The sequence below is a fragment of the Protopterus annectens genome, chromosome 6.part1, assembly GCF_019279795.1.
Source record: "Protopterus annectens isolate FY-2018-M chromosome 6.part1, PAN1.0, whole genome shotgun sequence".
Classification (NCBI taxonomy): domain Eukaryota; kingdom Metazoa; phylum Chordata; order Ceratodontiformes; family Protopteridae; genus Protopterus; species Protopterus annectens.
This window is the reverse complement of record NC_056738.1, coordinates 113,475,245-113,490,951: the sequence shown is the minus strand read 5'-3', so window position 1 is coordinate 113,490,951 and position 15,707 is coordinate 113,475,245. Positions and strand designations below refer to the sequence as shown.

Sequence of the window (15,707 nt, the reverse complement as noted above, 5' to 3'; positions counted from 1 at the left end):
TTTCAATGCTCCTGAAGTGCTGCCCAAATGTCCAGCTCTGCAGGCAGTCAGGGGTCAATTCTCTTTGCACCTAGATGATTGGGCATATAACACAAGATTTATGGGTGCTAAGAATAATGTTCGTAGGCTATTACATACCATTTTCCCTTCTTCCTCATCATCAAAGGAAGACATTTCCCAACATCCCACCCTGTCAGAGGAAGACCGCAGCACAAGCTGAAAGAAAAAAAGAATCATCCAGAAGGTCTCACCAGACCAGATAGTATTTGGAACTTATTCACACTTTTTTTAGTGCCAAAGAAAACAGGAAACCTCAGACCATTTTGGATCTAAGCAAATTAAACCAGTATGTAAAGAAAGCAAAGTTCCAAATGGTCATGGTTCAGTCCATCCTGCCTTTTCTGTACAAGGATGATTGGGTGTGTTTGATAGATCTTCAGGATGTGTACTATCACAGCAAAGTAGACAGACAATCCAGAAGACATCTTTGCTTTTGGCTGGGAGACAGTCATTACCAAATCAGAGCTCTGTCCTTTGGACATACCGCAGCCCCCAGAATGTTTACCAAATGCATGGCAGTAGTGGCAGCTCATTTGAGAATGAAGGAATTCCAAGTGTTTCCATATCTAAATGACTGGCTCCTCAGCAACTCTTCCAAGCATCTGCTACAGCAAGCCAGAGAATATTTGTTCCAGATTTGCAAAACTTTGGAAATTACAATAAATCTTGCCAAATCAAAACTTACACCAGTTGAGAGCCTGAATTTCATTGGTTCAGTTTTGGATACAACAACACTGGTAGCATCTTTGTCTCTTCACCATGTTACATCTATCAGAAACCAAGTTCAGACTATCCTTGCCCACCCATGTGCCCCGGCAAGGCTGGTATATCAAGCACTAGGTTCAATGTCAGCAGCAATAGTTCTACTTCCTCTAGAACACTTCTTTATGTGGGTTCTTCAATGGACTGTAGCTGTGCAGTTGTCCATTCTATATCACCCCCTGTCTTTTCAAGCAAAGCCCACTCCAATTTACAAGCAACACATTTGCTGGTGGTTACAATCCAATGATCTTTTTCTGGGCAGACCCTTTGTTCTACTGAACCCAGTAGCCACAGTGACCATGGATGCTTCTCAAACTGTGTGAGGGAGGACACTTCTTGGGAAGAACTGTCCAAGGCATGTGGTCCCCCCAAGAGACCAAGCTGCATATTAATGTCCTAGAGATGAGAGTAGTCCTATTAGCATTGCAGGTATTTCAAGATGTTTTTTCTTTGTGGACTATTGTAATTCAGACTGACAACATGTCTGCAGTCTGGTGCATCAACAAGCAAGGAGGAACTTGGTCTTATCTTCCTTTTAGAGAGGTTATGAGGTTTGGGAATGGGCAATCTCATCAGATCAATTTCTAACTGTGATGCACATTCCAAGGAAGACAATGTGCTTGTGTACAAACTAAGCAGATCCATTCTGATGCCTCATGAGTGGTCTCTCAATCAGTCAGTACTGGAGATGATCTTTTGGCAATGGGGCCAACCTTGCTGTGACCTATTTGCTACCTCCTCAACAATAAGTGCAGCAAGTGCTTCACTCTTATCTTCCCTTGTGAGGAGTCACCAAATGATGCTCTGATACTCGTTTGGCCCTCGGGACTTCTTTATGATGACCCTCCTATGCCCTTAATTCCCAAATTTCTACCAAAAGCAAGTCAGCTGAAGAGCTCAGTAATCTACATTGTCCACTTCTGGCCTCAGCAAGTATGGTTCCCCTTTCTACGGTCTCACCTTCATTATCTTCCATGAATACTGGAGCCTATTCAGGATTTCTTCTCCCACCTGTCAGGGATTCAACACCCCAACATACAGACCCTCAAGCTAACAGCATGGTTTCTCCACTTCCAGTAATAGGTAACAGTCCAGGATTTCTTCCCCTGTATATGACATTATTATGGTTTCTCAAAAGATTCTATCAAGTTTACAAGACCAAATGGAAGAGATTCTCTTTTTGGGCATCAGATAAGGAAAATTGACACTTTTTCTGTACCAGTGTCTGCTATTCTTCACTTCTTGACAACCCTTTTTAAAGAAGGAGAAGTTTCTCTACAATTAAGCTTCATTTGGCAGTAATTTCTAACTTTCACACAGGGAACAAATCTTTTTTTCATGGCCTGCTCTAGATTATATAAATCTTTTATGAAAGGCATTTTTCTTTTGAGGGCTCTGATCAAGGAACCCCTCAACACCTTGGGATCTAAGAGCTATACTTGAGGGTTTAACACACAAACCTGTTGAACCTTCAGACAAATCTGATCTAAAATTTCCATCATGGAAGACTGTCTTATTGTTAGCTATAACTTCGCCAAAAAGAATATCTGAACTCCAGGCTGTTTTGTCTAAAATTCCTTACATTATTTTTCATAAAGATAGTGTTTCCTTACAGACTAACCCTTATTTCGTTGCCTAAAGTGGATACTGAAAATAACATCAACCAGTCCATTCACTTAGTTTTCTTTCCAAACTTTTCCAATAAAGCGGGGGTGGTACATGCTGTACCTCCTCAACATGCACAGACAACTACATTTTTATCTTCACAGAACAAAGCAGTTTAGAAAATCAGACCAACTTTTTGTGTCTTTCCCTCCAAATCAGCTAGGTCATCCAGTTTCTAAAGTTATCTAGCTAAATGGACTACAGACTGTATTTCATGGATTTACTCTTAGAAAGACATGGCACTACCTAAAACTCCCTAAGTTCATTCAACCAGATCCGTGGCTACTTCATGTTTTTTTTTTTTTGTTTTGTTTTTTTTGTGAAGAACTTCAGTTGATGATATTTGTGCTGCAGCTACATGTTCCAAAACTCATACATTTGCCTCTCGTTATAAATTGGATATCATCTCTAGAAACAGAGCTGCCTTTGGTTTGGCAGTGCTCCGGAATATCGTTCCATGAGGGACACCCAAGATCAATGTAGCTGGGGATTCTGTCCCATACAATGAGGAAGAATGGAAAGGACAACATCAGATTTAAAAGTTATGTACTCATCATAACAAGGCATCTGTGTTGTCCATTTTCCTCAACTTCCTTCCCATCCATTCTCCATCCTTTTTTCTGTAAAGACCTTTTGGACTGTATTTGGCACCTACAGTTCCAGGTTTGAGCCTTGTCTATACCTGTTTATAACTATTGGAAAATAGTGCAGCAGACTTGATCTGAGGCAATGGGGATGGAGTAGGGCATTATAGGCAGAAGGAGGAGCTCAAGAACTGGATCTAAAGTCTGGTATATGTGGCCGAGTCAGATACTAGGATCGGATCCGAACTTTATACGCTGAGGAAGAATGAAAATGGACAACACAGATCAGATGCCTAGTTACGGTGAGTACATAACTTTGAAAAAAAAAAAAAATATATATATATATATATATATACACACACACACACACACACACACACACACACACACACACACAACACATATTTATATTTATATATTAGAATTGTTTACCTTTGTACTGTCCTGTTTCTTGGGAAAAACTGCTTGTCCTGAACCATTTGTTTTAAAGAAGACTCTGCAATGCATGAAGCCATCTTTGACTGAACTGTGAACAATGCTGATTTTTTTTGTGTGTGTTCCCCTTTTCCTTTTTCCCATTTAAACACACTTCAATTTAATGAAACACAAAACTCTCATTTACAGAGACTGGTTTATCATTAATAGCATAGAAATGCATCAACAGAGAGTGAAAGAGAGACACACATACACACACACACACACTCATATATACATGCAGTATATCTGTACATATGCATGGAGGCCATATAATGTTATCTTCTGTGTTATTTATGTAAAATATAAACTGATTTTCCCATAACAAGACATTATTAACTGTTATATGCCACAATTTACTAATGCGCTCATGGTAATAGCTGCTCTTTTCAAATGTAAAGAAGGTAAAAAACGGTCTCAGGTTTGTTTAACAGCCATTCCCATCTCAACAAAAAAAATCTAAAGATGATAATTATCCCATCCAATCCACAGTTTTTGGGAAAGTGTCACTAAGATCAGTCTGCTTTATGTTTCTTGCATTTCTGTGTTTCAAAATGCTAAATGGAATGTTGTTTTGTGTACTGTCTATAAAAACTACTTATTTCAAAATCAAGGAACTTTACAAAGCATTTTAAGTGTACTTAGTGGCCATTTTCATGTCATACAAAAGAATCTGAAGGGACAATAACTTCACTCCACTCTGGAGAAGAGCCACCAAGATCTATTTGCCTTTGTGTGTCTTATAGATTGTTTCAGGGTTGGGATTCTCTGCATCACTGCATGCTTTCAGCAACATAGAAGTTTTTGTTCATTTAAGTTGTGTTAAGGTGGTGGTTTATCACTTTTTTCCTGTACTGTTTGAGCAATACCTAGCACTGTTAAAATATAAAATGATATAAGACTTTGTAACTTCGGGGTAGTATGGAGAGACCAGGCACAGCCCCTGTCCATTGGTTATACAAATAGTGGATTCAGTTTTCTACCACTCAAACCAAACCAAACATACCTAGGCAGACCCAGTACCTTCTCCTGGAATTATACTATCTATGCTGCTCAGGTGTCAGATTTGGAAAAGATAAAAATACTTTCCATCATTAAATAAAGATCTGCTCAAACCCTTAACTGCACTGCTTATTCCTCTGGAAAGAGGACTTTTTTATTTTTGTTAAGTTAGCTGCAGCCTGGATCTGACATTCTGATCAGTTATATTTATTCATATTTTTTTTCATTATAAATATTATATGACAGAGCAACTCTTAGCAACTTTCTTGGTCATCAATTTATTTAAGTTCATAGGTAACTAGTAGGCAATCAGTCTAGAGATCATTACAGACCTGTCCAAAAACTCTATTCAGAAGTTGGCTCTAGCTTCAAGGAGAGTAAGAATATAGACCAGAGGAGAATTTGCATCTGCCCATCCAATTGTCTAGGCTGACCTTAAAGGTGGCAAGGGTGCTGTTCTCCTTGACATTTTGTGGAAATGTGTGTATGTAGTGGAAATTTGTTCCAGAACTGATGAATAAATTGAGATATGACTCTGTCATGCCAATGTGTCAGAGTGTCTAAATCCTTTAAAACAGTGACTGATTTGAGGGTTGCATCACCCATATGTTAAGAGAAACTGTTTTGTTTCCCAAAATGAACTGTTACATTATTTTGCATTTAATTTGAGATCAATGGTCCTGCAAATAATCTACCCCATGCCATAGCAATTATGAATCAACTGAAGATCAAGTAACAACAGCCAATTGATAGGCATCCTTAAACTCAATTAATCATAGGCCATGAGTACTAGCCTGTAGGTCTGAGAAATAAATGCCAAACATGAGAAGTGACTAAACTGAGCCCTATGTTACACCACTGGTAACTTTTTTGGTTTCAGAATTGGCACCTGCTACTCTAACCATGTGGGTTTTATCAGACAGTCAGTTAGCTATCCATTGCACAACAAAAGGATTTATATTCATATTTACAAGTCTATCAATAGTGCCTGCATAGGGAATAGTGTCAAAGGTCTTGTTAAGGTCTAGACATGCTGTATACATTCCAAAACCACTATACACTGCTTTGGTTATCTTTTCAAAGAAATTTATAAATTAAAGAGGGAGGACCTTCCTTTGACTAAGCCAGATTGATGAGCATTCAGGAATAAGAGATCTTTTCTTTTTTTCTGTTTTCCAGGCTTCAGGAATGTAACCAGTGGACATGTTTTGATTAAAGAGGTTAAGAAGGGGTTCAAAAAGACCACATATGGCACTGACAATTATGCAGCTTGGTATGTTATCAGGGCCCATGGAGAAAGTATTATTAGTTTTTGAGAGGGCTGTGAGAATATGTTCCATAGTAATTAAAAGGGTGGCTGCTATTGTGCAACTTGTGGAATAGCTATAAGTGTGGGTGGAGTTCAGTTTGCACTAAATTTGTTGGCTAAGATATTAGCTATTTCCTTTGGGTCAGGAATTATCATTGTGGACTAGCTTCAAGCATTGTTGGGTATCATTTTTTAACTTCCTCACATAGTTAAAGAAGGATTTGTAGTTATTTTGGTTCTAGTCCCTATTTTAAGTTCATAATCAGATTTGAGCTTCCTAATAGTTCCCTTAAGCTTTTTGTTAATTAGCTCAAGTATGCTCTTAAGGTAGGTAGGTAGAATGAGATCTTTTATAAGCATTAAGCAGTTTATTTCTTTTGTTATATAATTTATTTAAATAGGTATTCCACCAAAGTGAATTGCTTTTATATTTGTTTTAAATTTCTCATATTTATTTATGTATTTATATTTGTTTAATTGATTAGTGCACTGAGCAGTAATAGCCATTTGAAAACACAACCCAGGTGAATGAACATTCATGTGTGGCAACAGAACACTACTGAAAAAATAAATTAATATAGCACATATTAAAACAAAAGAAGGATATACAACATATCTACAGTCATAATACTTTGAAAGTACAGATGAAAACAGAAGTTAGAGACTGAGGAATTAGAGGAAGTAGATAGTAGATGGGTTATTATGTAGTGGGGCTTGCCATGAAAGATGATTTGTTAGGTGATAAAGTATCAGTGCATATCTCTATGTACACAAAGAGTGGGTATTGAGCCAAGATGGCAGGGGGAGGACTTGGGGACTTGGGTTGAATTAGGTTATATGGTTTTTGTGGGTACAGGTGCATATGGTGCTTCTGTTGAAGTGACAGGTGAAATTATAGATGGTTGAGAGACTAGTAATGTTATGAATAGAGGCAGTGGTGAAAATAGGGAGGCCGTACATAAAATGGGATAACAGGATGCCTTTGCTATTAGCTGGCCTGGCAGCAGAGGCAAGGAAAGGGGATTTATACTGGCCCAGAAAAGAATAGTGTTTAATTTTGACTTGCTTTTTTGTAAGTAATAGTGGAAGTTTGGGGACTGTTCTATCCAAAAACTGCTTTTACATTTTCTCTAGCAATTTTTTTGTGGCATTCTATTTGAGTACCCCAAAGCTCTGAGCTATGAGATAGTTCATATTTTTCCTGTATTAATTTATCACATATTTTTCTTCATAGTATCTTCTTAGATTTTCACAAATTTGATTCATTTTGTCATTTGTTGTAATGTCATATGCACAGACTGATGTCTGATGATCTATACTAACAGACTAGAGAATGACATACCACCCTTAGATTAACATAGTACATTGGCCATATGTTCTCTACTCTAACAAATAACAATAACATTGCCAAGATAGACAAAGTGGGAAACGTCATTGGGTATATCTGGAGTTCAGATCCTCATAGCTCAAGCTGAAAGTTATCAATGGATATGTACCCTCACCCATGAAAAAAAAAAGGAACTTGTATGTTTGCCTCGCATGCTGCACAAAGCTGAGATTGCCTACCAATGACCCCTTTGCATTACATGGCTGAACATATATATCCATTACAGGCTCTTTGTCCATTACATCCACAGTACAATTATCAACTTTCTTATCACTCTTCTTCAAAGAGAGTCATTGCCAGTGCATTTAAGTCAGGTGGGACAGCACATATTGATATGATGTTTGTTCTGTGCATGATACTTTGGACCATAGTGCTGACAGTCTACTTCAGAAGAATGGTTTGTTCTATGTAACCTGATACCACAATTTCAGTTTTACCAGTACCATTTTATCAGAATGAAAATAACGTAATCCTTTCACAGGACTGATGAATGATCTGCATGCTGGAAAAGCCTTTTTCCAGTCCACTACATATGATATAAATCTTTTACTGCTATCCATAACGTGAGTTGAACTACAAATCCATATGTGGAAGAGGGGCTGTGAAAGTAAACTCAGTGGTTGTGTGATTGAAAGCCTTCATGCCTGCCTCAGGATGAGGGTTCAAGGGACTTGTCTCAAAGTATACCTCCAACTGAAGACTAATTTTTCAACATAACAAGCATTGAGAGGGTTGCATAGGGCTTCACTGACAGCATGTATAGTACAACATGCTAGCATATAGGCCTCCAATAACATGTGCAACTATAGTAATAAACCTGGCTGCATTAAAAATATATTAAAAATTCCCACAGGATTGTAATATACCACTCCCAGGACTGTCTGGAATTGACATAGTACTGACTCACTATACTGAGCTGGAAACTATGTAACAGAAACTTCCCAGAAATAAAGACCTCCACCAAAGAGAATATAGTGGGGAACAAGGTGGTCAGCACTAAGTAAGGGATAAATGAATCATCGCTGACCAGAATCAAAGATTACTAGAGGTTATCAGGACCAGAAGAAAATCCATTACCAGTAAAGATAAATATGCAACATGGCTACATATATACATCAAAGTGCTTTGCACATAAACTACATGTGTAGTATAGACTTTGAATTATACTACAGAAGCACACTTAAATATGCTGTGACATACCCTGTATAGTATATTGTCTAAGCAATAAATGCAATAAAGTATTTTTTTGCTCTCTCATGTTATTATTTTTGTAACTTGATGCTTAATTTTATATTTTGCTTTAAATATTCTTATATTTAACAATGACTTTAATAAGTGTGTTTGTCATACCTACCTTCTGTGGTTTTGCTTATCATCTTTTCTTCTAGAGCTGGAGTCATCTGGTACACCTTATGAAGTAGCAGATATTCAAAGCACATGGAGAAGAGGTTCCATCCAGCAATGAATGCACACCCTACTTGAGAAGAAATGAATGCCATAATCTGTCCTACTGCCATTGGTGCAAGTAAGTTGCTGAAGAGGTCAATTTGTCTTAGTGTGGCATTCATGTCTGAAAAACAAAAGCACAAGTATAAGAAAATGTTGTCATACAATATTTAACATTATTGCAAGAAAAAAACATGCATTCCCTGTTTTTTTATTGTTCCTACTTTCCAGATTTCTGTTTCAGATACATAAAATGTCACAGAAAAAATATTTAAGTGAATAAGTTGCACTTAAAAAAAAAAACGAGAAATACATGCCACCCAAGTTACTCAAGAGCTCTACATGACAAATTAAGAATTGATAAGTTTATATATTGTTAAGGATTTCACTGCCCAGTGTCTTTAAGAAAAGTAAATGAAAACACAACAGGACTATTCTGATGCCATGAACAATCACAATTGCTTTTCATTAACAGTGCCTGCTACATACTGAACTGATTTTCAAGCCTTTTCTCTCCTTCACATTTGGGGACTGTGTTTAATAAGGTGGTATTGAAGAAGTATAAGAAGTTTGGCATACCAGTGTGGAAATTTTTAATGAAAAGCTTCAGTCCTGAAAAATAAGTGAATTGGTGCACGCTCATTTTATAGAGTTGTAGCCATTTCTGTGTATTTGAGAGTGACCATAAATTCACGTCACATTTATTTTGATAAACACAGCTGTTTTAATGCTGCAGCATCAGACAAAGTTGCAAATTTTAGGTTGTTGGTATAAACACTAGAAGAAAGTACAAACACTATTTTTCTTGAAGTACACACAAGAACTGTGCTTTTCTACATCCCTCTTGACTTCTGTCATTGGCTAGAATGCTGAAACAAAACAGCAAAATGAAAGAACTGCCATAGAAATATTAAAGCCAGTATGCAAAGTATGTTAACTGCCCAGTCTAGCACAGGGTCACAGCCTTCCTGTACCTACCCTCCTCACAAAGACAAGTACTTAGAGGAGGCATTGCTGCCCAAAAAGAGAGCATTTACAACTTATTCAAAATCATTAGCTGTTTTGATGCAAACTGTATTCAAACAACTGGCATTTACAAAACTACCCTATTGCTTATTTAGGTACACACTTCTACTGATTGTGAAGTAAGTGGAAAAGAGCAAAGAAAGTGAGATTTATAGCTCACTAAAGATATTACTAACAAAGTGGAATGCTGATGGGGATCTGACCCAAGTTCTGGGAAGTATGATCTGCAACTTGGGCGGGGGACATCATAAATAAGAAGTGAAAATTATGGGCTGGCTAGAATAACAGCAATGATTTGGCTGATTGCTAAACAGAGTACCACAAAGGTGTGGCAGTACAAGTTTCTTTTATTTTAAGGAACTGGATGTGAGTAAGTTTGTTTTATGCACATGTATTTTGTATACACTGACTATATGTGGTTATTCAGCATGCTTATGTAACCTCATATCTGTAGTATGACCTTGGGTTGTACAACAGGGTTGTACAGCAGAAGTCAAAAGGATAAGGATGATAGCTATGTGTGAAGGAAGCCTGTACACACATACAACTCTGTTTATAGATACGTGAACAGATAGCACTTGCCATATCTGTTGAAGACATAATACATTTGATTTATGCTTTGTTTTGTATTATTCATGTCAGTTCAAATATTAGTTTAAACAGCCTTCATTAGGATTGTTATATTATTAAGTCTAATCTGTAGACATAGAGATTCAGCAGTCATGACTATGGCACACTAATAGCTGAACTTAGGTGAAGTCAGAAAAGTGACTCCATGTGCATTGCATTTGTCCATGTCCTTGTGGCCCTGGCAGAGGCTAAAAATGCTTATGTGAAGAACAAACCACTTACTTAACTAAGAAATACATTTTGAAAAATGCCCAGTGTGTCAATAATAGTACTGAAATGGCCAAGACCCAAGAAATACAGAGGATACCAAAACTCCTGAGTCACATGACAGGAAATAGATTTTTTTTTTTATTTGTATATGTTTATATAACAGAGAGGCAAAAAAGGTAAACAGGATTTTAGTGAGATATAAACAAAAGATGGTAGCTAAAGAGAAAGTATTAATAACAGATGACTAACATTACATACTTCGATTGAAGTATTCTAGGGATTTTTCTGGTCCAGGAAATAAGGCACATTTTGCTGGAGCTGTTCTGAGCTATGTGGCTGAGCCCTGATGAACTTCTGATTTGTGATTTATTTCAACCATATTTAAGGCAAACTAGTTTCTATTACATTAGAAACAGGAGTATTTTAATTATTTGTTGATATTACAGCAAAGCAAAGTTTTTACTATTTTTTACTGCCATTACTGATTTGGATCCAGATTAATAATCCTTGCATTTGGGGACGTTTAAGAGCTTAGCTGTAGTAGGCTTTTTTTTTTTTTTTTTTTTTTTTTTTTTTTTTTATTTATTTAACATTTGTTGACCGGGAAAGTCCGACTAGGTTCCATAGATCCTGTTTTCAGTGGAGGCCCGGGGAGAAATGCTCCAGAAGCATGTCTTTAGAAACTTGTGAGTGTAGTTAACTTGTGAGTGAAGGTAGAATTACTGTGTTTTGGGTGTTTAACCCCTGCTGGCATTGTTGTACATTGTTTACTGACTGGCTATTTGTTTTTTCTTGCCTGCTTTACATTACTCTGTTGGCCATGCCATTGTTGTCCATTTGGCTTAGCTATGTATCACACAGCCACATAAAGGCACAGTGCACTCTATAGATATCAGTCCTTGGAATGTATCTGTGACTATAGCCTTAATGTCCCTATTTATTCTCCATACACAGTGTGACTCAGTCTCTAGATGCCTCAGTCTTTCTGCTGCTTCTGTTTCGAAACACTTGGCCTCCAGGTCAAGTCTCTTTAGCTCGAGATGGATTTTTATGTCCTATGTAGAAAAGTTGAGCTGTCCATTCGCTGAGTGGTGTACAGCTCCATGGCCAGTCTGATTTTCCTCCTGGTTGCTATTCTCGGATACAGCTGTGACCAAATCTGCAATCATGTCTGCCTTAGTCAGGTTAGCATGCACCAGTCCTTTAGCCTGGCACATCTCAACCAACTGGTTCCTTGTCAGCTTGCCATACTCTTCTGCTGACATGCTTGCCTGCTCTCTATGACTAACTAAGCTAGCAAAAGAAATAAAACAGTTGTGATATGAACTTTGAATGTTCACTGTGTGGCTGATTTAGAGTACAAAAACATCTTCAGTGATCACTGTACAAAAGCTACAGGAATTCACTATCCATACCACTACAAGCCAATTAATATGTGATGTGGCTATCTCACCACTATCAACCAATTAATATTTGATGAGGCTATCCCACCACTGCCAAACAATTAATATGTGACACCCATGCACTGGCCCAGTAATCAAGGAGCTTCAATCCTCACCACTAACACCAGTGAGGGATGTACACACCGGAAGGATGAACAGTATGCACACAGTAAAGTACATTTTCCTTAAGAGCACACAGAGATCAGTTAGTCTGGGGCTGTTCTCCCTCTCTCGCTCTTGCTCTACTCTCCAGATCCCCAATAAGACTCCCAACTGGCACAGCTATAGGGCTAAGATCTCAGCTGAGTGGTCAAGCCAAAATCTCCAGCAACCCCTCTGTCCAACCAGTGGTTCATGTCCCTGCCCAAGTAGCTGACACACATACACTTTGAGATTTGATTTATACACAAATACACAGGCAATCCTGGGGAAGGCTGACACAGGTTCACTAGCTATGCCCCCTTCTTCCCAGAATATACTGTAGTACCATCTGCTAACAACCACCTTTATCAGCTACTTTAAAGGCCTTTAGCAAAGGGTGTCCAATTCTACTGTGTAATGTTACTGTTATCCAAATGGTAAGTGTGACTAAGACTTGAAGGTTATTTAGCAGTGGCTTGCACAGTATCACCAAATACAAACGCAAGTACGCTAAGAGCTTAGATATCTCTACACAAAGCCAGACACAATTAAAAGGTTTAAATACATTTAATAATAAATAATAAAATCACAAGACAATATTCGTTAACTCCACACAGTGACAATAGAGGTCAGAATCACAGGAAATACATTAAAACAACATTGTAGGACAATTTCACATATACACAGAAAACATCTAGACTAATCTTACTATATTTTAATCCATCTCTAAGAGAAATCACTGTACCTAAAGAATTTAGTTACAGAGCAAGACAAATACAAGTGCTGAGTGGATGTGTTCAGATCCAGAGACAAATACGAAATGCATTGACCTTCTCTCTGAGATAGTTCTTAAATTAATAACACACAATACTGCTGAATCATCTCAAATTACATCATTCTTGTCACCTCTGCCTAGGTTTCCCAGGCTAGCAGCAACTTAAATTTTTAACCTGTCTCTGTTAAAAATATTTTTCTCTCAGAAGCTGACAGTTCTCTCTTAGGAGTTTGCCTGAAACTGAAAAGTCAAATAACAATTACATTGGAAACCTGTAATTACCTCTGTTTCCAGACAATAGAGAGAAACCCCTAGCCTAGACATCCTGTCTCTTAGCTAGGATAAACTAAATTTATAACACATCATAAAACTCTTACTTATCAGCTTATTTTCCTAGAGTTTTGCAAGTTAACTTTGCATATTCCAATTTTTACTAAGAAACCATACATGTACATTGGCATATTGTTTATAGACATGTCAGCTCTTTTCCAGCAGGGTGCACTGTGATTACAATATTGAAGCTCACTGCAGAACACACTACATTTTTAAGGCAAACATGCAAATCATATTACTATTCTCAAATGACATATAATAATTTACAAAATTCTATCTAGATGGGATGGCAGTGTCACATTTCTATGTAAATCATATTAATATTTTCAAGTGACATATAATTATTTACAAAATTCCAGCTAGCTGTGCTGGCAGCATCTCTGTTTATCACACAAAGTACCTGTATTTCATTATTGGGTTGTTATGCTCACTCAGCACCTTAGTACTGCTAGGGGGTAAAGTCCTGTACCTATCTGCAACCTAAACCACCCAGCTAAGCTAAAGACTGCTTTACTGCACCAATTGACCCCTTGCCCTTTCTTTCTTACTGCAACCCCTACCCCCACAGATAAATAACCAGTGCCACGCAGGGCATTGCAGATATACAATGTTACCACAGTAGAGCCTACACACATCTCTTACTTTATTCATTCTGCAAACCATTCTGCTAAGGACTAAATTAACACTATAGTTAAATTCCCTAGTAAATCAGTTTCATAGATGATACCATCAACTCACTTTATTCTGAAATTGTGGGTCTACAAACCACTTCTGTAGACAGCCTTTTAGCACTAGGTACATTGAAGCAGTGCTCAAACTGCTTAATGCTCACTGACTACCATTTACTTCTCCCTTTCCTGCAGTACAGATTGAGAGGTGCAAATACCTACTGAAGCAGGAGGCTAGTCTCTCACTGAAAAGTACAGTTTTGTACCTACCATAAATGTAGATGTTCGAAGATCCACATTGCTGCAGTCCTAACACTTGGGTAGTCCGCTGTCCCAGTCAGCCCGAATACCAAAGTATATGGCTGACGTCGGTCAAGGCGCATTAGTCTGACGTCAGGACGTCAGGGTACAAATGCGCATGACCGACGTCATATCCTCAGTCTTTTCTTGCCCCAGATGTCAGAAGACCCCTAAAAAGATAAGGCCAAAACCAAAAAACACCAAACACTCCTGTACCAAATATAAGTACAATATATACAAATTTACAAAAGTACAACCCCACCCACACAACCACCCCTAAACACAGAGGGGAAGGAGGGAGGGTAAATTGGACTGCAGCAATGTGGATCTTCGAACATCTACATTTATGGTAGGTACAAAACTGTACTATGTTCTTCATCCCATATTGCTGCAGTCCTAACACTTGGGTAGAATCCCAAAGCAGAGGTAAGGGAGGCTGGCAAATCATAAAGAAGCAGGAGCTGTCAACATGCCCTGCAAAATAGCCGTGGCAAAACCAGCCCTAGATTTAGAGTAGAGAGGAAGGTGGTAATGCTTAGAGAAAGTATGCACTGAACTCCAAGTAGCTGCCTCCAAAATATCCTTAGTTGCCACCCCCTTAGAAATGCTGTTGAAGTGGCAGTAGCCCTAGTGGAATGAGGCCTAATCCCAGCTGGAATCTCCTTGCCATGATGGGAATAACAAAATGCAATGCAAAACCCAATCCACTTAGAAATAGTTTGTTTTGACACAGGCTTGCCCTGAGAACTCAAAGCAAAAGAAACAAACAACTGCTGAGACTGCCTAAAATCCTTAGTCCTGCTTAAATAATAACGCAACTGCCTGTGTACATCTAAAGTGTGCAAAATCTTTTCCCCCTTATTTTGGGGATCTGCATAAAAAGTAGGCAAATGAATAGTTTGGTTTAAAGCCACACTAGAAACCACCTTAGGCATAAAGGAAGGATTAGTACGTAATGATACCCTATCCTTATGGAAAATCAAAAAAGGCTCAACCGCCATTAGGGCCTGCAATTCAGAAACCCTTCTTGCAGAAGTAATGGCCAACAAAAAAGCAGTCTTCCATGACAAGTATTTCAATTCAGCAGTAGCCGCAGGCTCAAAAGGTTGTAGAGTAAGTTTCTCCAACACAAAATTGAGATCCCAAGCAGGAGTAGGAGCTCTACGTGGGGGTCTTATATTCTTTGCCCCTCTAAGAAATTGCTTGAACAAAGGATGAGAAAACAATGGTGGGTCACAATCATAGTGAGCTGAAGTTGCTGCAGCATGAATCTTAATGGAAGAGAAAGACAAACCTTTGTCCAATAACTCAGTAAGATATTGAAGAGCCACACTCAAATTAGGCTCAGAAACCTCCAAATCCTTTGCTGCACTCCAAAATAAAAATCTCTTCCATTTTTCTGCGTACACTTTCCTTGTACTAGGTCTTCTGGCTTCCATAATCACATTCAAAACTTGTTGAGGAAGTTGAGACCTGCTGTGGTTCAAAACAGA

The 15,707-nt window shown here is 38.2% G+C and overlaps 1 protein-coding gene across 1 annotated transcript in view; it reads right to left on the bottom strand.

Annotated features, from left to right (window-relative positions):
- LOC122805260 (solute carrier family 40 member 1-like) overlaps positions 1 to 15,707 on the bottom strand; it is a 454,127-nt gene that overhangs the window by 139,967 nt on the left and 298,453 nt on the right. Inside the window, exons 5-7 of the mRNA XM_044075348.1 lie at positions 8,594 to 8,813; positions 2,621 to 2,635; positions 1,634 to 1,653 (exon numbers count right to left, since the gene is read on the bottom strand). Coding sequence (XP_043931283.1) covers positions 1,634 to 1,653; positions 2,621 to 2,635; positions 8,594 to 8,813 — 255 coding nt within the window. The remainder of the gene's footprint in view (positions 1 to 1,633; positions 1,654 to 2,620; positions 2,636 to 8,593; positions 8,814 to 15,707) is intronic.